The sequence below is a fragment of the Cheilinus undulatus genome, linkage group 6, assembly GCF_018320785.1.
Source record: "Cheilinus undulatus linkage group 6, ASM1832078v1, whole genome shotgun sequence".
Taxonomy (NCBI): domain Eukaryota; kingdom Metazoa; phylum Chordata; class Actinopteri; order Labriformes; family Labridae; genus Cheilinus; species Cheilinus undulatus.
Genome location: NC_054870.1, coordinates 44,711,116 through 44,734,589, shown reverse-complemented (window position 1 = coordinate 44,734,589; position 23,474 = coordinate 44,711,116). Strand labels below are relative to the sequence as shown.

At 39.1% G+C, this 23,474-nt stretch overlaps 1 protein-coding gene and 1 long non-coding RNA gene across 9 annotated transcripts in view; one reads left to right on the top strand and one right to left on the bottom strand.

Moving 5' to 3' along the window:
- The window catches only part of LOC121510892, a 123,875-nt gene that overhangs the window by 32,247 nt on the left and 68,154 nt on the right, over window positions 1–23,474 (bottom strand). The window contains exon 8 of one of the 6 annotated variants that reach the window (XR_005992000.1): window positions 17,564–17,647. The exons of the other annotated variants lie outside the window; for them this stretch is intronic. This is a non-coding gene — a long non-coding RNA (uncharacterized LOC121510892). Of the gene's footprint in view, window positions 1–17,563; window positions 17,648–23,474 lie in introns of those variants that run through there. 6 annotated transcript variants of the gene reach the window in all.
- The window catches only part of col21a1 (collagen, type XXI, alpha 1), a 44,836-nt gene continuing 29,055 nt past the window's right edge, over window positions 7,694–23,474 (top strand). For 2 of the 3 annotated variants that reach the window (XM_041789223.1, XM_041789225.1), the window contains exons 1-7: window positions 7,713–7,849; window positions 14,959–15,086; window positions 15,282–15,842; window positions 17,302–17,467; window positions 17,560–17,788; window positions 20,055–20,228; window positions 22,997–23,074. In XM_041789223.1, coding sequence (XP_041645157.1) covers window positions 14,990–15,086; window positions 15,282–15,842; window positions 17,302–17,467; window positions 17,560–17,788; window positions 20,055–20,228; window positions 22,997–23,074 — 1,305 coding nt within the window. In that variant the 5' untranslated portion in view covers window positions 7,713–7,849; window positions 14,959–14,989. Of the gene's footprint in view, window positions 7,850–14,958; window positions 15,087–15,281; window positions 15,843–17,301; window positions 17,468–17,559; window positions 17,789–20,054; window positions 20,229–22,996; window positions 23,075–23,474 lie in introns of all 3 variants that reach the window. The other variant, XM_041789224.1, reaches the window with a different exon arrangement.

The following is a 23,474-nucleotide window of genomic DNA, read 5'->3' as shown; positions in this document are numbered from 1 at the left end:
TCTGAGAAAGTGAAGCTGTCTCATGGGAACAGTTATTAACTCTCATTTATGAATAGCTAAATAGAAAAAGGGCTTTTACAGTATCTTTGATCTGTCATCTTCCTGCATGTTAGCCCTAAAGGCAAATGTATTAGGAAAAAGAAGTTTTAAAATGTGGTCACTTTCGTGGATTTCCAGAAATATTTAAACACTGTTAGAACATTTTCCAAGTTTTCCAGTCTGACTTTGTGTGCTTCAACCACATAGATGTGGAGACATTTTATAGCCTACAAAACCCTAATAGAGAGTTTTTATACAGCATTAATAAAAAAACATGGTAGAAAGCAAAGAGTTGTAACATAGGGCAAGTTGTAATGAATGGAAGCTCTACAAATTGATATTATTAATTGGTATGATGTATCAATAAAAAACAGCTCCACACACTAGACGGTTTCCAAACCTTAACCAGATCTAGATCATTGGAGGCCACAGACATAACGGCAGTTTCAACTGATTTTTGACATTATAATCATGACTGCACACATTAGATCAAGGGTGGCAAAGTCATATTGTGTCAGGGCCAGATTTGGGCTGGACAAGTCAGACAATAATATTGTGTTATTCTTGTATCATAAAAGAAAAGTTTACAGATTTTACAGTTTTTATTATTGACCGATGATGAACATACACAAGTCTTGTTTAATTATTATAGCAGGGACGTCCCAACCATGACACATGGGCCAAATGTGGCCCATGGGCCATAGTTTGATTGGCCCACAGCAATTTCTAAAAATTAAATGAAATACGGCCCACATTTGACATGAAGCTTGTGCATGACTGTATTGTACTTCTTGGTTTCAGCACAAGGCAGTGCTATCAAGCTAATTATGTAAACAAACATTTTGATAAGAAAAAATTATTGATTTGATTTTTTTGTGACTAATTAAAGCCAGCCACACACTCCAGGTTTGAGGCAAGATTTGCCTACCCTGATGATCATGGGAGTGTATCCTGAGTGAAGCCTGATGCAAATGATTGTTTGTCTGAATAATCCTCGTGTGTGATGTCAACACGATTATTTTACTGCTCCAAATCGTGCCGTAGTCTCAAAGACCCTGAAATGTAAATATCAAACACATTTGATTTTTACAATTTTAGTTCTTAGCGCCTTCCTCCAGACTCTGGGATCTTGAAGAGTGGAGAGGCACAGAATCCATGTTGCTTGTAGTCCAGTGTGAAGTTTCCACAGTCAGTGATGATTTGGGCTGCCATAGCATCTGCTGGTGTTGGTCTACTGTGTTTTCTGAAGTCCACAGTCAACGCAGCCATCTACTAGGACATTTTAGAGCACTTCATGCTTCCTTCTGCTGACAAGCTTCATGGAGATGCTGATTTCATTTTCCAGCAGGACTTGGCACCTGCCCACACTGCCAAAGGTACCAAAAGCTGGTTCAGTGACCATGGTGTTACTGTGCTTGATTGGCCAGCAAACTGGCCTGACCTGAACCCCATAGAGAATCTATGGGGTATTGTCAAGAGGAGGATGAGAGACACCAGACCCAACAATGCAGATGACCTGAAGGCCGCTATTAAAGCAACCTGGGCTTCCATTACACCTGAGCAGTGCCACAGGCTGATCGCCTCCATGCCACGCCGCATTGATGCAGTAATTCATGCAAAAGGAGGCCCAACTGAGTACTGAAGGCATAGAAATGAACATACTTTTCAGAAGCCTGAAATTTCTGTTTAAAACTTCTTTTTTATATTGATCTTATGTAATATTCTAATTTTTTGAGACAGTGAGTTTGGGTTTTCTTATCTGAAAGCCATAATCATCAACATTTCAAGAAATAAAGGTCCAAAATATTTCACTCTATGTGTAACAAGTCTATATAATATATGGGTTTCACTTTCAGAAAAGATTGACAAAAAATATTGAACTTTTTCATGATATATTAATTTTTTGAGATGTACCTGTAAGTTCTGAGGGCATAAATAAGCAGAATTTTCCAGAGGGTCAACATTTCTGTATTGTTAATCATTCTTTGGACTGATGTTTTGTAGAATTCAAATATTTTGAGATAGTGAATAATTGCTTTTTGTGAGCTGTAAGCCATAACCATCAAGATTAAAACAAAATTAGTTTTGAAATATTCCAAGAATATATGAAAGTTTCATTTCTTGACCAACTCACGGTAAAAAAAAAAAAAAAATTTATGATATTCTAATGTTTTGATATACACATGTAAAGATAAACTTGCCTTTCCAAATCAAACTTCATATATGATAAAAAAAAGCATGATGTTCTCTCCCATCACACACTTTATCTAGCCTATCATATTTATTATGTAATCTTTCTTAATGCTGAATGTAATCAATGTCACATTTGGAAATTTGACCACAGTCCAGTCATATTGATGAATGTTCAGGCCTCAGAAGACAACTAAAGTGGCCGCTTGTTGGAAAAACAATGAGAACACAGATTTTCTGTCCCGTGTTTTCCTTCATGTGCACCTCGTGTTGGTTACAAACCAGAGGACAGTCAACAGAGACAGAAAATTACTCAGCATTGGAAAGTCTACTCTCAGCGGCAGGTTGGCCCCTCCCTGGCTCTTTATTCCAACACAGTATTTTCCTGTGGGATCCAGCAGAGTGTGCTGAGGCTCAGGGTCAACCAGGCCAGCTATGGGGAAACACTGCGGCTTGATTTCAGCACAAGATGGTGTCTTAGCAATACCTGCCAAGTACACAAAGATTTCCAAAGGACTGTTTGAGGATTTTTGTGTGGAACTATTGGTAACACAAAACAAACTTAGAGTAAAAGTAATCAATATTTCCATATTTTGTATGAGTAATGAATATTGCATTATGTTCCTGTTTTAGTCTTTTAGGATTTTGTCTGTTGCTGTGAATTTCTATCTTTATTTCCTGTCTGTTTTTGTGCAGAGTCTTTGGCTGCATGGTTTCATGTATGAAAAGAGACAAAGTTGAGCTGAGTTTTGTTTAATCAGTGTGTAAGGAGCATGTCTCACACACACACACACACACACACACACACACATATATATATATATATGTGTATATATATATAATTATAGGAGTGACATGAGGCTTTGTCTGCTCAGAGGCTGTCAGAATTATGAAAGTATGCTAAAGCTGCTCAATTATAGCAAACACCATAATCATGATTATTCTGGTTGGTATTGAGATAATGATTATTCAACAATTACGCAATCAATTCAATTCAAATAAAATGTCTCTAGGGGGGTTTACTACATCTGCATCACATGCATTTGTCACATTCAAACACTCTTAAACCTTGAAATTAAGCAATAATTGTTTATAAATGAGTGAAAACATAAGTATATTAAAATAATGATAAGTAATAACAATGGATAAACAATACAAATTAACAAAAAAGACTTAAACATTAACTACTGATGAAACCTGTTACACAGTAGGTGACAGTAATTTTGCAATCACTATTATCCTGTTGTCATGATTATGGGAAGCCACTAACCTTGCAAAGCAGATGGATATGCCGTTTCCTTGTTTCTTACTGGCAAATCCATCTTGCAAACCTCCCGTCTGAACAGTTTGGGCCCGGTTAGAAAGTGACAGGACCAATCAGCGTCAAGGGGCAGTACTTTCAGGAGCGGCGGAGTCGTGACGTAAGCAAGCAGTAAAAAAAAGCCAGTGCCGTTATGGCGGAAGAGCTTAGCATGGATGCTGCTAAAGCGCCAGTTTTATCAGAACTTAATGACATTTCTTCATTAAAAGAAGAACAAAGAACAGCAGTGAGTTGTTTTCTTTTCAAAAATGACAAAAGTCTTGTACTCACATGTCTATAGTCGCCATGTTTCATTCCTTGGTAGCGGCGACACAATCACATGTTTTGTTGCTCTGATTGGCCCGTAAAGATGTGACAGACAGAACGTTCATCCAATCACACTCTGAGTTTTTTTCAAATCCTCTACCCTTTCCCAAACGCTTAGTATTGAAGGTTTCCCAGATGGATGTGTGAAACACATCAATCTGACATGTCAGGTTAGGAAGCCACAACTTTGATAGAGATCAAAAGTTGATCAATGGCACAGCAAAAAGTGTACTTAAATTATGATAAAACACTGTTTTGATGGTTTATTCAGAGGTCTTAAATGTTTGCAGATTGAGTTGGCATTTTATCACTGAAACAATCGCAATTGATGTTAATTTTTGACAGGAAAGACAGCCTCACATCTTTAGACAAGAGTAGGGCTGCTCCAAGGAAAAAAAGCTTGGGTGTCACTGTTATGAACCATAGCAAAGCATGATACAACTGTACTATCGGGAAACAGACTGCGTAGCCCTTTTCCAACCTGCTGACCATTCAAAGAACATCCCATTTTATGGCATATTTACCGAATTACAGCTATAGACTCTAAAGCAGTGATCATCAGCTGGCGGCCACTTCAGGCCCCCAACATCTTCCCATCCAGCCCCCAGAACATTATCAAATTCAAAAATATGCAGAGGAAAAAAATAGGTTGATGCATATAAGGCATTTTTTAAACTCCCTGTCACCCGTTATTAGCAAATATGACACATGACAAACACATATTTTGAGTTCATTCTTGATTAAAACAACGTTTTTTTTTTCAACCTCAAGCATTTTCATGCCAGAAAATCAAAACTAAAGACCTTTTTCTTGCCCAGGTTTTTCTTCAATTAGGGCACATCATATTCAAACTCAGTAAGCCTGATGCATTCAGCTAAAATATCTCAATTGCCCCCTTGAGGTTGGCTACAGTATGGGGACTGATCTTACTTTTAGAGGCTAAAAATGGCATACATTTTAAATAAAATAAAATATCCAAAAATATGTTAATTAGACCAAAACATCTCTTCATTTAAGTTTATTTGAAAGTCAGGCCTCCAAAGCATCCATCAAAGGCAAAACCTGGCCCTTGTACAAATGGAGTTTATGGCTATAGAGAATAGTGGACAAAGTCTGAGTGAAGGGAAGCTTCTGAGGCCAATCCACGGTGACCACCATCTTGAAAACACTGTCTAAAACTAACTTCGGGTCAGCCAAGGAAACAGACCAAGAGGCAGAACTGAGGCTGGCCTTAATCTTAACGTATAACTCAATATCTTTATTCAAAATAATATCATTTTTTGAGGCAACCAGGTTGTATACATGTTTATTTCTAAATCAAAAATCTGCAGTCTTGCCTACATCTCAACATGGGGTGTTTATATGACCTCCAGTGCTTCAGCAGAGTACTGTGGTTTTCTTTGGCCCTTTGGCATATTACCCTCATTTTTCTGCTTCCTTACAGCAAATGATGACAGTGGGTGATATGTAAGGTGCCCATCCTTACTCATTACTCTCTTTCATATGCATTCACACTTTGATGTTAATGCCTTTCGTGAGCAATTTGGGTGTTGTCTTTGGACGTTTCCACATGTGAACTGCAGGAGGTAAACTGAACCACTGATCCACCAGATGGACAACAAGTATTTCTAATGCTGCTCAACACTGCATACAGTCTATGTTTTTAAAGGAATTCACTGAAGTATTGAAGCTTGCAGATACACACCAAAAAAGCAGGTGAAAGCTAACTAAAAGGATTTTTCCCTGAAATAGTAAACAGCAAAGGACAATGTACAAGTACAGTGCCATAAAAAAGTATTTGCTTCTTCCTGTTTTTTTTTTTTCATATTTGTCACACTTGCATGTTTCAGATAATCAAACACATTTAAAGAAAACTCAAGTAAATATGAAACAAAGTTTTAAGATGGTGATTTCATTTATTATGGGAAAAAAGCCTTCCAAACCTATTACTTTTACCAATTACTTTTTTACCCCCATGTAAAAAAGAAACTGCCCCCCAATCCCAGTAACTGGTTGTGCCACCCTCGGTGGAAACAACTGAGAGCAAATGTTTGCAATAACTGGCAATGAGTCTCACAGATCGCTTCGGAGGAATTTTGACCCACTGTTCTTTGCAAAATCGTTTTAATTCAGCCACACTGAAGGGTTTTTCAGCATGAATGGCCTGTTTAAGATCATGCCACAGCATCTCAATCAGATTTAAGTCTGGACTATGACTAGGCCACTCTAAAACCTTCTTTTGTTTAATTTTTAAGCCATTCAGAGGTGGACTTGCTGGTGTGTTTCAAATCATTGTCCTGCTGCATAACCCAAGTGTGCTTGAGGTCACAAACTGATGGCTGGATATTCTCCTTCAGGACTGTCTGGTAGAGAGCAGAATTCATGGTTCCATCATACGGCAAGTATGAAAGTCCAACTTTTGCAACTCTCCCATGGATTCCATTCTTGCCCAGTGTCTTTCTTATGTTGAATCATGAACACTGACCTTAACTGAGCCAAGTGAAGCCTGCAGGTCTTTAAATGTTGTTCTGGGTTCTTTTATGATCTCCTGAATGAGTCGTTGATGCACTCTTGGAGTAATTTTGGTAGGCTGGTCACTACTGAAGGCAAACCACTGTTCTAATTTTTCTACATTTGTGGATAGTGGCTCTCACTGCTTTTTTTCTCATCTAGTCTTGAATTTCTTTCTTTGCAGCATGATCTGTTGCTTTTTGAGATCTTTTAGCCTACTTAAATTTGTCCGCCAGATTCTATTTACATTTTTTCTTGATTCAACAAGTCTGGCAGTAGTCGAGCCTGGGTGTGGTTGAACTGGGTTATCTTTGTCTAATCTAAAAAATTTGTTTTTTTTGGTTTTGGTTGAAACACTTCAGTGTGACAAATATGCAAAAACAAGAAATCAGGAAGGGGGAAGATACTTTTTTTCATAGCACCGTACCATCTCAGTAAATCACATTTAAGTAAAGTACTTGAATAAATATACTTCTCACCCCAAGAGTCTTTCCCAAGAGAAACAAATCAATAATTACATTTTTTTTCATTGTAGACTTACTGAAGTAACTTTTAAAAAAATTTATGCCATAAACCTGTTCGTACAGTTAAATTGCTTCAAAACAAATTGTCCCATTTTAATTTTTGACTGCTACTAATACTATACAGTGCTATATTGTGTTCTGCTCACTATCAGGCTTCTTATTCTAACTTTAAAGTGATTCTGCAATCGTTACTGTTCTCAGTTGATGCAGAGCAGGCTGCCACTGAGTACAAACATGATAAAACTTGCTCAAGTGAATCAAACCGAGATCTGCCTGCTGTACAGATAGCAGATTGAGCTCTGCATTTCTAACGACTTCCAGCTGTTGGTGCAGAAAAAGGCACTGCAGTAGCTCTTCACACCTTGCTCACTGCTGACTTGTAGAACATAATCTGCTGTCCACTCCAGTGATGAATTGGGATTTCAAAAGGAGCCGTGTAATGCATTGTAGAGTATTTCAGATCCTCCGGAAGGGACAGTGAGAAGTGCCTCTATGTGTAGTAAAACTTACAGGCTGATTTTGCGCTTATTTTGCATCCAGAATACTCCGTGTTCTCTGGTTGTGCCCTAGCAACCCTCACGCGATCCAATCCCTCAACACTTGGAAGGAGGCTATGCTCATTACTATTATTTTCCTTTTGGACTGTCAGAGATGGGCTGTCTGCTTCACTATTTCATGCTCTCCTTATCTGCTCCTCTTTCCACCCATGGTAATTGAAGGTGGCTGTAGGCCAGTAAAAGTCCGGAGTGAGGGGTTGGAGGGGTGGAGAGGAAGAAGGACAGAAACAGAGGAGACAGAGAGGGAGCTGCTGGAAAGGGCAGGCTTTCATTCAGCAGAGAAACATGTGCACTTCTCCTGAAATTCACTTTAAGTCAACCCAGGGCTGTGAACAGTATTGATCCCTGGCACTCAATGAGAGGACTAACGGGAATCCACACAAGGGCTTGGACGCTTACCGGTAACTTTTTGATCACTTTACCTTCATTTCTGCCTGCTAGATTATTGCCTTTCTGAATTTTACAGTGTATGTTTGCTTTGAGGGTGTATTTAAGCAAATCTGTGATACTCTTTTAATCAGAAGACAGTGTAAATTAAAAGTCTTGTGGTCGTTTATGAATATCAGATGAACTTACTGAGCTGACTTTGATTTAATCATTAATTTTCACGATGTTGTAACGCTTGTTTAGCATTGTGTCATTGCTTAATTCAATGTCCTGCAGTCGGTGCTGCTGCAGTGACATATTGAAGACATTAAGCTCAGTTATCAGTCCCTTGTTTGCGCTTCTGTCATGCAAAGAATGAATGGAATCGTCTCTTGATATCTCCTGGCCAAAAGCAGTTCTCGTAAAGATTCCTTTTTCATACTTCTTGAATCTGCGTAGGCAGCATACTGCACACTGCACCTTAGTATTGCATGCATTGTGCTCATACAGTGTTTTACAAATGTGTAAGTCGCACGTAAAGAAGAAAATAATGTTTCAGGCTACAGTAGGAATAATCAGGAAGCATCACAAAGAGGAAATGTTGGCTGAGAGGGGATAAGACCCCAATGAGCTAATGTTTTACAAGACATTATTTAACTGTTTGGATTAGTTGAACAGATTTCTACCAAGAACAACTGATAGGGCTTGGCTTCCCCTTGAAGGTTTTGGCAGCAGTAATTACTCTTTATCTTGGCAGCTGCACACCCAGAGCAGCACTTGTTATTTCTGGAATGAAAATACAGTACTTCCTTTGCCATATTTATAGCAGATAACTATAGCTTCATCAATTTCGATAAAGCTAAAGTCTGCAGCTGCATAACACAAAATGAAAGCTAACAACCCAGTTTTCTTCTGAATTAAAGATCTCATTTTTTAAGGGAACTTTAGTATGTTGCTCAACAGTATCTGAGGTCTCCTACTGTGGTTAAAATCTGTGTAATGACTCACTGTCACCCACCATGAACAAATGAGGAGTTATCTGGTAAAATGTGAGGAATCATTTGTTCAGCAGCTTCCTCAACAGCATATCCAGCTGGAACAAACTCTCACATAAATCTTTTTAAGTTTGCAAAGTTTTGTAACAAACAAGTATCCCAGCAGCAAATTAATGTCATGTGGCGGTTTTATTTACTGCCTGAAAGTCTTCAAACTTCATAGAAGGGTCAAGTAGTAACCAGCCACTCAAGTGCACCTGTTGTTTCTACTACATTATGCACGCATTCCAGCTTTACGCATTTTAGCAAAGCACGTGTAATGTTGCATTTTTATTCCTGGACGACGGTCGACTTCCCTTCATCATGACTACATGTGTTTGGTCACAGTCCACAGTCGGAATTTCTCTGTCTGACGGTGTAAATGAATGCCATGTGGCTCGAGCAGAGGTGCAGAAACACTCGCTTTGGGGAAAGTCAATCGAGGGGAAAGTCATCCTGGCTGGACCCTGCCTGTGAGGGGGTTTTCCAAAATCCTCCTTCAGCTCTCTAGCGAGGAAAAATTCAGAAGTAAACGTCTTGCACAACTTAACGCCTCCTACAAACTGGCTTTGTAAATGTCAAATTTACACTGTGGAAAAATGCAGTCATTTTAAAGAGTGGGACCCCTTTTTGGCTACACAGGGATAAAATAATTTGGGAGATCAAGGGTCATATCCTCGCCAGTGTTCCTTTTAGCTTCACAAGCCATTATCACAAAGGCTAAGAATAAGGTGAATGGTCAGTTCCTTCCTGTCCAATTTTTTCCAAGTCCTGCTTCTAGCATTGTATGGAGCATATCTGGTCTTCATTTGTGACTGTTTCCTTTTAGGATGTCAGCAGTTTCTTTGGAAACTACTGTAAAAGATAATTTCAGCAGCCACGTTGAAAACATATGATAAAATGTCTGCTGTGCTCTAATGAAACACTCCAGCTTATTATCCCTAAACGTACATGTCTCACCAAGAATGGTTCATAATAAATCCAAATCATCTCTAACACAGAGCCTTTAACTGATTATATTAATCGATCATGGTCAATATAATCTGGCTTTGTTTACAAAAAACCCTCTTAAATGTCAAAGTGAAAACTGATTTCTAATCTCCACCTTTACAAGCCTTCCAGGGCCAGCTGCCGAGATGCATCCCCACGGCATGATGCTGCCACTATTATGCCTGTGCAGTTTTCTGTGTCCACTTAACATAGTATCTTGTCTGATGGACAAAAAGTACCATTTTGGGCTCATCAGACAAAAGAACTTTCTTCCATTTGACCATGGAGTCTCCCACATGCTTTTAGGCGAAAATTAGTTGAGATTTTATACAAGTTTTTTCAACAGTAACTTTGCGCTGTAAAAATAACAATTTACTTTCCAATTGATTGATGATTGATTGTTTGATTGATTCAGTTGAGGGAACAATCGGCCATGAGATTGACAGTTGGCTTGACAGCATCAGCAGTATTGCAGATGTTGTGCCGGACCATCGCCAAAAAGAGGGAACTGAGCCAGAGTGCAATGCTTTCCATTTACAATTCACCCCGGATAAGGGAAAGAAAATGGATGAATTAATGCATGGATGGATGCTTAAAATGGACCTCTTGTTCTTATGTGAAGTGAAAATGAAGCTTTTAGAATTGATGTTTCTGGTGGTTTTGGTATTCACCATATAAGTTGGAGTGCTGTGCTTACATTTGCATCACCTTGCGCATATGTTAGAATTGCACAGGTTATGCAAAATAATGATGATGACATTTGTTTTACAGTATTTTGTTGGAAACCTGGGTTTCTGATTAAATTGCTTTAGGATTTAGATGTGCTGATAGTTATTAAACGGGATTACCAATGTTGATGGGACACATATTTTTGTACAATATGGATACACTATGTTGATAAAAGTATTTGGCCACACCTATTAATCATTGAATTCATGTGTTACAATCAGACCTGTTGCCACAGGTGTATAAAATCAAGCATCTAGCCATGCAGTCTCCATTTGCAAACATCTGTAGTTCAAAAGGGGGTCGTTCTGAAGAGCTCCGTGACTTCAAGTGTGGTACTGTGATGGATGCCACCTTTGCAATAAGACTGTCTATGAAATTTCATCCCTTCTGGATATTCCACAGTCAACTGTCAGTAATATTATTATGAAGTGGAAGCATTTAGGAACATCAGCAACTCAGTGGAAGACCACTCAAAATTACAGAGTGGGTGTCAACAACTGCTACGGGACATAGTGTATAAAAGTCACCAATGCTCCTCTGATTCCATGACTGAAGAGATCTGAACTTCCACTGGCATTGATGTAAGCATGAAATCTTTGCAGCAAGAGCTTCATGGAATGGGTTTCCATGGCCAAGCAGTTGCAAGCAAGCCTCACATCACCAAGTCCAATGCCAAGTGTTGGATGAAGTGGTGTAGAGCACACATACACTGGAGCAGTGGAAACATGTTCTGTGGAGTGACGAATCACTCTGTTTGGCTAATAATGGCAGGGGGCTGTCTTTTCAGGGCTTGGGCTAGGCCCCTTATCTCCAGTCAAGGGCACTCTTAATGCTTCAGCATACCAAGACATTTTGGACAATGCTATACTTCCAGATTTTGTGGCAACAGTTTGGGGAAGGCCCTTCTATTCAAACATGACTGTACCCTGGTGCACAAAGCAAGGACTATAAATACATGGTTTGATGAGTGGCCCACTCAGAGCCCTGACCTCAACTCCATCGTGCACCTTTTGGGATGAACTGGTCCAACATCAGTGCCTGACCCCATAAATGCTCTACAGAATGAATGGACACACATTTCCACAAAAGCACTCCAAAATTTTGTGGAAATCCTTCCAAGTGGGCTGTTGTAGATGCAAAACGGCGGGGCAACCCCATATGAAAGTACATGAATTAGAATATAATGTCATTATGGTTCCTGTTGGTGTAATGGTCAGGCATCAAAAGACTTTAGTCCAGTTTGTGTATATATTCACCAAATTTCTTGCTAATCAATCCAAGAGTCAAGTAGAAAGTTCTCTAAAAATATAACCCAACTGTGTTTTGGTGTATTTTAGAAATACAAACACAGCTTATATATTCTTGTTGTACCGAATGGGGCGCCAGATTGTGCAATGTTCCCTGTGACTGATTTCCTTGTTGGTTATATAGAAATTCAAATTCAAGACTCACTATAATAATAATAATAATAATATCTTGAATTTATATAGCGCCTTTCAAGAAACCCAAGGACGCTACTAAGTCGTAAGATGTGAAAAAAATCAGAAAACACTCAAAAATTTGATCAGTGGTAGCTCCAGCTGATATGCCAGTGTAAGCTCTCACAGCCTACATCAAGTGACAACAGTTGTTTATTGTACTTGTTTACATCCAGGCAGTAGGGTTAGATTAACCAAGGCTATAGCCAACCATAGCCTAATCTACTGAGGGACAGCATTCTTCTAACAAGTTAGTAATTCTGGTGCTGGCTAGCCATGCTGATGCCTGTAGTCGTTTCCATCTGCACACCCTTAATGTAAACCCTAACACAGGGAATTTCAGAATAAATAGATGGATAAAATTTTTGTTATTTGGGAATAAGAACTTATTAAAATAATCCTCCAGGGTCATCTTCTACATCTGGAGTCATTAAACCTGCCAGTCACATCAAACTGAGGTTATATCAGGTTCTATGTTAGGATATCTTTGTTCTAAATCCATGTGGGAGGAAAACTTGAAGAGTCAGCAATGAGTCATACTCCAAAGGTGCTGTAGTGCAGGTGTAGACAGGAGCCTGAGGGCCTAGCACAGCAAAACCTTTACAGATCGAGTCCATCTATCAGATAAAAAAATGGTTTTAGGGCAAAACACCACCATGAGGGAGGCTGTTTAAAGCGAGTTGGCATGGTGAATGAACTGATATAAAAGAAGAGCTGGAGGGAGTTCAAAAGTATGGAAATCAAGAGATTTAATCACAAGTACAAATTGTATAGAAAACACCTTGGGAGATTTATGTTTTCAATATGTCTAGACTTGTGAGTATCATGAATCTTTTTGCAAAGGTGGTTACATATGTAGTATACGTGCTGTGCTCCAGCAGCATGTGACAGTAACTGGTTTAGATTACTTCATCTGCTGGTGGGAAGGATGGCATTAGAGCTTGTTCTGCCCATGAGGAAGGAAAAAGTGTGGGAGAGAAACTTTCTGGGCAGGCATTTTGCGACTAGGCCAAGGGCGGGCAGAGATTGGCAAATGGCAGCAGATTTGAGGAAACAGCTGATAATCCCACAGGAAACACAGAGCGCTGTTTTAATGGCGGTTGTGGTCAGAGGTTCAAGGAATTATTTATTTAGTAAAGCTGACAGGGCCATGTGAGGATTTGGTTGATGAAGCTAAAAGGAAAATGCTAAGGTGTAATAAGCTGCAGAAGGACTGGAAAGAGACTGCACCACATGGAGGATGGATGCAAGCTTTCAAATAAAACTAAGTGGTGCAAAGAAGTCTGTTAGGGGTTTGTTGTACATTCTGAGACAAAACGTGTGGTAGTTCATGGGTGTTAAAAGCTCACAATGGAAATGTATTGCATAAGCAGAATTTAAAAATCTCTCTCACAGTAGTGTTGCTTTTTGACTGACAAAGCATGGTGCCTTTTATATTCCTTCACCAGACAATTTAATTCCAAAGGATGAGTCTCCTCGTCTGTCACAAAAATTTCACTCCACAGCAAATCTGTTGTTGATGCCAACACTAAAAAAAGTGTCAGAAATGGAGGTCACTTATCATCACATTGAATAATACGAACCCCAATTCCAAAAAAGTTGGAAAGTTGTGTAAAATGTGATCAAAAACAAAGTAGTGATTTGCAAATTCTATTAACCTGTACTTAGTAAGACAACATATTTACAGTCTGTCAAACTGAAAACTTCATTGTCTTTTTGGAAATATACACACCTTCTGAATTTGAGGCAGGCAACATGTTCCAAAAAGTTGGGACAGGAGCATGTTTACAACTGAGTTACATAACCTTTTTCTAAAACACTCTTCAAGTGTCTGGAGGCTGAAGAAATTAATTGTTGAAATATGGAAGAGGAATTCCTTTCTTTTCCTGCCTGATGTACATCTTAAGTTGCTCAGCAGTGCAGGGTTCCTGTTGCATATGTTTTTTGCACTTTATAATTTGCCATAATTTTTAGTGGGAGTCAGGTCAGGACTGCATGCGGGCCAGTCTAGTAGAACATGTTTTTATGGGGAAGCCATGTTATCCATGTTGGAATATCCTTCATGTGTCTTCCCAGATGTGCAAGTTATCCATGCCATGGGCTCTAATACACCCCCAAAGAAGTTCTCACGATTTCTGAATGTTTTCAACATATGACTTTTGTTTTGCTTTGTTTAGTCACTGTATTCATAGATGCAGTGACTATTTGCCCATATGGATGGTAATTTTATTTCATATTAGTTCTGATTTTGTCTGCTGTGTGTGCCAACAATCAACTGTTTGGTAACAAAAGAGATTTGCATATCACGGAAATATCACTGATATAACCAACATAGACTGACTTCTAACTTGGCTTTCATCACGGGTCTAATTTGTTCATTTGTCAGTGCTGTTGCTGGGCAAAAAAAAACCAAACCAAAACAATAACATAATGCATTTTAATTAAACAAATTCAATTATCTGTAGGATCTGTTGATTACACCACCAGTCATCTGTTTTTTTTTTTCTTTTTGCATTGACTGTTCTGCATTTTTTTTTATTTCTACTTTCACTTTTTCTGCCTTTTATGTAGGGAGTTCAATGACCTCAAACAAATAAGTAAAAGTCCTGTCTGTTCTGTGCTTGACTTGGGCCTTGTCCTAAGCACGATGCATTCAGTATTATTGTCACCAGGTCAGTTTGTATGAGCACATTTTTCTGCGCTAATGCCTAACCTGTAAGCCTCTTTATTAAATGCAAAGATGAGTTAATCAAAATGTTAATAAATCATTTCATTAATCATTCCTTGAATGAAACATAGAACATTTTCCTCTGTCAAGGCAAGAACAGGCAAAGTCAAATGTGTCACAAATGCTTGCATTGTCTTTTTTTCTTTTTCCCTGCAATACAAAGCATGTGTTTCCATTCCCTGTAGGTGCACATTTGGAACTTGGTACTGCTGCATAATGGGTTACAAAGCGCCATCCATGCATTGTGTCTTAAGATGTCTATGCTTCATGCTTCTCCATTTGTTTAGTGCAGCTCAAGATGAAGACCTAAGAAGTAAGAATTCTTCTGTCTTCATTTTCTCACACTTTGTTATGCTTGTAGTCAATACATCAAAACTTTAAATTTCATACAACTGGCAAAGGTGATTTGGCATACTGTAAATGCATTTCATGTTATATGTTATGTTACATGATGATTCGTGAAAAACATGACTTTTCAAAGCTAATGTTTATTTCCTGTCTGCTTCAGGTTGTAGGACTGCACCGTGTGATTTGGTCTTTATTCTAGACGGCTCCTGGAGTGTCGAAGATATCAATTTTGAAATAGTAAAGCGATGGCTCGTCAACATAACGACAAGCTTCAACATTGGACAGAAGTTTACCCAGGTTGGAGTCGTCCAGTACAGCGATGACCCCGTTTTAGAGATACCTCTGGGGAAGTACTCCTCTAACAGAGAACTCATCAAAGCCATGGAGTCCATCGAGTACATGGGGGGAAACACAAGGACAGGGACAGCCATTAAGTTTGCAACAGACAAGCTGTTTGGCCTTTCTGAGCGCGGCCCATCAGGTGTTTCCAGAATTGCTGTAGTTCTCACAGATGGGAAGTCACAAGATGAGGTATTAAAAGCAGCAGAGGCAGCGAGAAAAAAAGGAGTAATTCTGTTTGCAATTGGTGTTGGCTCAGAGACTGAAGAGGCTGAGCTAAGGGACATTGCAAACCAGCCATTCTCAACTTATGTGTTCTCTGTTGAGGACTACAAAGCAATTTCCAGGATTATACAGGTCATACGACAAAAACTATGTGAAGGTAAGCATTTGCCAATCAATGTCTGAAAGTTGAGGTGTTCTTCTACTCTCATTTGAAATAAACACAAAATACTTCACCCTGCTAAAAGGATAAGAGCTCAGTTGTATTCACAGCTGTCATGTCACGTTACCTGTTTAAACCTGTTTAAAGGGATACTTCGGTGTTTTTGAAGTTGGGTTGTATAAGGTACTTTGCAATAGTAGTAGCATTAGCCTCCAGTGATTTCAGTGTGCGCTGCCTCTTTGAACAGGATGTGCTTTGGGGAGCTAGGCTGTACAGTGTAACAGATGGGTACATTTAGAAAAAACATTGTCAATTGTACGCTGTATCGACAATTTTGATTTTTTTACTTTTCACCCAGAAAGCCCCTGTGTTTGGCACTATTTTGCAATGCAAGCTTCAGCTGCCAGAACCTGCTCTTCCACCTCAGTGTATCTGCTGAGCTTCGTCAGAGACAACGACACCAAACTAAACTAAAACTCGTTATTTCAGCTCAATTATCCACTTCAATAATGTTTTCATAAAGTAAACAAATTGTGCCCACTGTAGCTTGTTTAATTATCAGCGACTAGAAGAACAAAGGGAGAGCCAAAAAAATTACCTGGATGACAAATTTTCATTCAGCTCTTCTGGTTGGGGCCATAGCCAACTAACTTTTGACAGAGTTTATGCTCTACTGACGTTTAAGATGTTGCACCAGCTGAGATAGTGCCAAAGTAGGCTTAAGTTACAGTACCAGTCTTACACCTCATTTTTGGTAGGTGTAAGTCCACTGTAAATATGGTGATCATGGTGATGGTGTTTGAAAGGTGGGGTAACGTGGAAGATGGGGAGAAGAGGACTTTAATTAGCTGTTTGATGTCTGTTTGCTGTCCATGATAGATTACAGATACCTTTTGTGGGACTTGGGTTTTCATTTTCCACGTTCAGAGGAGCCAGTTGGTGAATTTAACTCTTGCCAGAACTGGTTGAAATCAGAGCAAAAAGATATTTTTCACCAAGAAAAGCTTTCAGTCTGGTTCTTTTCTCTTCGTTTAATAAAGAAATGATTTCCAGATCTGATAAAACTGCTGCAATAGCTGTATTCACCTGCCCACCACTGTTTTTAAGCTTGCAGTCACTTCAGCTAAACCGTAAACTTTCTCCTCAATGATGCTGATTGGTCCAGCCATTCTGCCCAGGAACAAATTTATCAGCTCAAAGCTTTGCAGGATGGATTTTCCAGATGACTGACATGGATTTTGGCCAATCCATCTGCTTTGCAAAGGTTAACAACTACCATCTAAACTGAACATTAAATGTTGTGTCACAGACAGATGCAGAATGACAAATCTGGACAAAGTCCTGACCTGGTTGTCTGGGGTTCCTTTATATTTGAAAACAGTCTCAGACCATTTGATTTGTCTCCATTATTTGCTGGTCTATTTTCTGTTGAACTGTTTTTTTTCTGCCTCTGCAGAGACTGTTTGTCCAGCCAGAATTCCTATAAACTCCAGGGATGAGAAAGGATTTGATCTCCTGTTACATTTAAACTTGGCTAAAAAAGCAAAGAAGACAAAAGGAGCGTTTTATGGCTCTAAGGCCTATGAAGTGACATCTCGTCTGGACTTGAGTGAAGCAACACGGTAATCTTATGTGTTTTTGCAGTTATTGTCTGTTTATCACCACAGGTGCATTCACATGCAAAGCTGACTGACTTGTAATTTTGGTCTCGCAGGAACCTTTTTCCAGATGGTCTGCCTCCATCCTACGTCTTTGTGGCCACACTGAGGTATAAAGGATCAGTGGCAATGGAGGAGTGGGATCTATGGAGAATACAGACACGTGATGGGACACCTCAGATGGCAGTGACTCTAAATGGACATGATCGCACTGTCATGTTCACAACAACAAGCAAATCACCAAGTGGAACTCAGACGGTTACATTTTCCCAGCAGACAACAAGAGTAAGTAGCATTAGGTTCTGTATAATCAAATAGGTGTCTTGGTGGCCTCTCTTAGTCTCCTTCTTGCATAGTCACTCTGTTTGTGAGGACGGCCTGATCTAGGCAGATTTACACATGTGCAGTACTCCTTTCATTTCTTGATGATAGATTTAACTGAACTCCAGGAGATGTTCAGTGTCTTGGAATTTTTTTGTAACCATCCCCTGACTTATAATCTAAACTAACCTTTTCTCTGAGCCACTTGGAGTGTTTGTTTTTTTTGTCTTCATGGTGTAATGGTAGCCAGGAATACTGATTAACCAGTGACTGAACCTTCCAGACACGGGTGCCTTTATACTACAATCACTTGAGACACTTTCACTGCACTCAGGTGATCCCCATTTCACTAATTGTGAGACTATTAGCACCAACTGGCTGGAACTCTGTGAAATTAGGTCAGTCACTTTAAAGGCGGTGAATATTTATGAAGTCACTAATTTCACATTACATATGTTTATTTGATTGACATTAATTTTTAGAAATCTATTTTCACATTGACATCAAAGAGGTTTTTTGTAAAAAATAGTAATTTTTTTTTGTCAAAAAAGCCAAATTATATTGCCCAAGATTTATTTATAAAATCAATAAAAGTGTAAAACCTCCAAGGGGGTGAATATTTTTCATAGGCACTGTAGGAGTTGACTCCCTGTGTGAGCAACAGGAGACAGTCAGTGAATAAAAGATGATTTCCTTTCTTTTCCATTGTTTTTGTTGTTTTAAAAATATTATAAAGGCAAAATGGTACAAAATTAAAGGATGTTTGTTAACAAAAAGACTGGCTCTTATTACTAAGCTGAGCCAAACAATCTGGATCTGTATAAAGAGCCACAATTGCCATCTCTCAAGTGCAGCAGGATGGATATAAAGCCATGCTTTTTGTTCTCTAGTGGAATGTGCTGTTGATGGGTAATCTTTAATGTGGGCCAGTATGTGTTGTGCCACACAACATATCCAGTCATGATGAAGGCATCCCAGACCACTTCTGTGGTCCCAGCAGGCTGCATTATCCCAATTAATGCATCATATAAATGTGGTTGATACCACAGAACTCCACTTTTCCAATAAAACTAAACGTCAAAGGTTTATTTTGTATCACTAAAAGAAGTTAATGCAGTGTGTAACAACTTTTGTGTACACATAATATTAGGTACTGTACTATGTTGTACTTCGTGACCTAGAAAAGTTTTTAAGAGCATATGAATGCAGGTTGCGGCTTCACTGTACTGTATAATGGGAAATGTAGGATGCACCACCACCGGAACCTGACCCATACTGCCAATAGTAAAATCAATCCCTCAGCTGCGAGAATAATGCTTCCCCCAGTGGCTGTAAACAATGATGCATACAGCCTTTTCAAATAGACAGACAATTATTTGCATGCAAGGCAGGGAAGTGTGTTCTCATACCCTGTGGAGATACATTGTTAATGCAAAGTGTAAATGTCTGCACCGAAGAGCTGCCCACATAAAAGGTCTAGATGATAAATGCCATTATACAGTATATGTGTGATATCTGTCTGAGTGAAAGGCCACTCATGTTTATGATAATGGAAATAAGTGGTGAGGTCACGAAGGCTGAGCAGCTTTCTGCATTTGGCTCAAAAATGTTCAGATTCGGTATTCTTCTGTTTCTAAATCCCATAATACGCGTCAATACACCTCGGAGGTCAGAGTGTTTCCTTTCAGCAGCATGTAATACTTAACCAATTAACCCTAATCCTCCTGTTCTCACTTTAGTGCAGCTTTTATAAACTTGTAGAGCCCCAGAGTGTATTAGAAAATAAAAGGAAGCCTAACTGAACTTGTGCAGATAAAGTCTGCAACCTTGAAGAAATAGCTCTATCATTAGAGAGCTTAAGACAAACACAAGACTGTCTGAGCCACAGTTCCTTTATAACACATGTTGATACTTTAGCAAGCAAAAGATATCTCAATTAGAAATATTTTTCCAACCATGTGATCGTAATCAGTGTTGACCATCATGCAATGGGATATGAGGCCTATTTTTGCTAAAGAAGGTCATTTTTGCAAATGCAACTGTTTGAAGTATAAGGCATCAAAATCACAAGACTGAGTTTCTTCAGCTTCCTGTTTTGAAAACAATCACAACTTTGTTAAACTTTTCTCAAGGGGATAGCTATTCATGATTTTTTAATTTTTCTGTTATCAGCCATCTCCAGTCTTTCTGTTATTAACAACTACTTCCTGTTCTTGTGTTGCAACAAAAGAAGCTTTTTGATGAGACATGGCACCAGATGCGTCTGCTGGTCACTGAGGAGGATGTGACTCTTTATGTAGATGACCTGGAAATCGAGACCCTATCCTTGGAGCCCCCAGTTGGCATCTTTATCAATGGAAAAACCCAAGTTGGAAAATACGTCAGAAAGGAAACAACAGTACCAGTAAGTTTAACATCAACAACTCTATTCTCTTAAAACACATGATGCTTGGCTCCCAGGGAAGTAACCAAGCAGCCAACTTGACTTTAAAAAAGAAAGAACAGTTTGTTTAATGAGCAGCACAGCAAACTTGATACTGATATATGATTCAAACCGAATCACACCATACTAAGGTTTATAGCTGCCTCCTTAGAGACATGCTGAGCCCTGTGGGTTAATAAATCCCTGGCAACACTGGCTTTTTCCACAAGTTCTTCTAATCTTTGTTTTACTCGTCCCAATTGGTACATTATGTGCCAGAATTTGGAGTAAATCACAATTGTGCTGTGTTGTTATTTGCTTTGCAGTAGTTTTATGGTGCGAAGTTTCTAAGCATTGATGAAAACAGATTCCATATATAACATTTGAAATTTATAGCAATGATATGGAAACAGAAGCTGACTGCATTCTCGACAATAAAGGCATTTATTCCAACTCTGCAAATGAGCTGATGCTTTTTCCTTAGCAGAAAATAGATAATTAAAATAGCTCAAGCACATATGTGAGCTATTAGCCTAGTTTGGCATTGTTTTATTCTGGCCATACTGTCATGGCACTCACAAAGTGTTTCGACCCCCTTCACCTTTTTTTTCCAATTTTGTTACGTTGCAGCCTGATGCTGAATAAAAATTAAAGTTAAAAACCGTGAAATATCACATTGGCTAAAGTATTCAGACCCGTTGCAAAACACATGAAATTTAGCTCATGTTCCTCCCATTTCTCTTGATCTTTGCTGAGATGTTTCTACACCTTGATTGGAGTCCACCTGTGGTAAATTTAATTGATCGTACATGATTTGGAAAGGCTCACACCTCTCTCTAGAAGGCCTTCCAGCTGACAATGCATATCAGCGCAAATACCAAGCCATGAGGTCAAAAGAACTGCCTGCAGAGATCAGAGACAGGATTGTGTACAGATCTGGGGAAGGCTTAAAAAAAAACTTCTGCTACACTGAAAGTTCCCAAAAGCACAGTGGCCTCCATAATTCTCAATTGAAAGACGTTTGGTACAACTGGAACTCTTCTGAGAGCTGGTCACCTGGCCAAACTGAACAATCAGGGGATAAGGACCTTAGAAAGAGAAAAGTGACCAAGAATTTCATGGCTGTCATTTGGAATTCTTTGCAAACTCCAAGGAAGTGTTAATGTGTTTTGCACCTAGCCACTCTGCCATAAAGTCCAGACCAATGGAGAGGATCTCAGAATCTTTAGAGCTCAGTCAGAGTGACCATCAGGTTCTTGGTCATTTCTCTTACCAAGGCCCCTCTCCAGTGGTGCTCTGTTTGGCCAGATGACTAGCTCTTGGAAGAGTCCTGGTTGTGCCGAATTTATTGAGAACTATGGAGGCCACTGTGCTCTCGGGAACTTTCAGTGTAGCAGAACATTTTTAAGCAACACTCAGATCTGTGCCTATTAACAATCCTGTCTCTCTGCTCTGCAGGCAGTTCCTTTGACTGCTTGGTTTCTGCTCTGACATGCATTGTCAGCTGTGAGGCCTACATTAAGAAAGGTCGTGCCTTTCCAAATCATGTCCAATCAGTTTAATTTACCACAGGTGGACTCCAGTCAAGGCGTAGAAACAACAGCAATGATCAAGAGAAATGGGAGGAACCTGAGCTAAATTTAAAATGTTTTATGAAGAGTCTGCATAGTTATGTCAATGTGATATTTCAGTGTTTTATTTTTTATCAATTTGAAAAAAAAAAAAAGATCTAAAATTCAGTTTTCACTTTGTCATGATGGGGTACTGGATGTAGATTAACAAGAACATATTTTTTCAACTGTAGCATTGAGCTGCAACATAACAAAATTGAAAAAGGTGAAGGGGGTCTGAATACTTTATGAATGCACTGCAAAGTCCAGAGTGCATTAAGTCATTTTGATTAGAATACACAGAGACATACCTGACTTAAACCTTTTATACAATGGGACAGAGTTTAAGTGGAAAAACTTCTGTTTGTAAATAAAATTGCATAACTCATACCAGGCTTTTACATCCTCTATGCGAGCCAGTATGTTTAAACATCATTAAAGCTGTGTGCATGAACATGAACCACAGCTTGGATGTGAATGTTACTGTGTGCACTAATCCATTGTTATAAGGTTCATCTAGTTTTAAGCTCTTCACAAAAAGTGTATGCACTTGTGTAACTGCATGTGTGGATAAACACACTTGCAATTAGGAACAGGATTTCTTGTCTGCACACCAAAATAGCCTCAATGCACTTTCACATAACATGAAATAATGAACCAAAAGAGCAGTCCAGGCATATTCATCAAAAAAAACCACACCACATCACCACAGATTATGAAATCTAAACTATATTGTTTTGCACTGATCAATCATGAAATTATACTACAGGTTTCAAAAGGCTGGAAGTAATGTAAATCATATGTTAGCATCTCGTTCTGCTCACATGGTAGCTGAAGTGAAACCATTTACGGGACTCTCTGGAGCCATTTTACCACCAACATCAACAAAATACCAAATAATGGAAGAAACTTCAATGCAGAACACGTCCAACACTGAGGGAGGTCTGGCAACATGTACATGCATAATGTTAGCTGTTACAGAATTGCAGCTCTAGCTCATTGGTTTGAAAGCCCTGATAAAACTGGACTAAATGCTGCTAATTTACCCCTTATTAAGACTGTTTGTGTTGTGAACTTGTTCCGACCTTCCTAAAGTAAATCTTGTGTTTTTCACAACTTGTTTTTGTTTTTTTATTTAAGTTTGAAATTCAGAAACTTCGCATCTACTGTGACCCCGAGCAGAACAACCGAGAGACGGCATGTGAAATACCTGGAGTGGTGAGTACATAAGTCCGCTTGGCTCTGAAGCTGTTCTCCAGTCCAAAAGCAACAAAGATAACTTCTTCTCACCTACTTCTCACCTTGTCAGGCTACATCTGTTTCTGCTCAGAAATGCACCACACAATTTCATCGTCAGTTAACTCCACACCAACTTGACTGCATGGCATCAAATGTTTCCTTGCTCTGTAGTACATAAGGTCTACATTCAAGTATGAAGTTGAAGAAATGTAGACGTAGCATGTTCTGTAAAAGTCACATCTGTTTGTGAATACAAGCATTTACAGGAGAAGGACTTAAACTTTTTGTGCTCAGTACATTTTTTATTGTACTCTGGCTCCAACTGTGTTTGTGAGGCAGTTGTACATTGTTATGTTGGCTATGAAATCTTTACAACCAC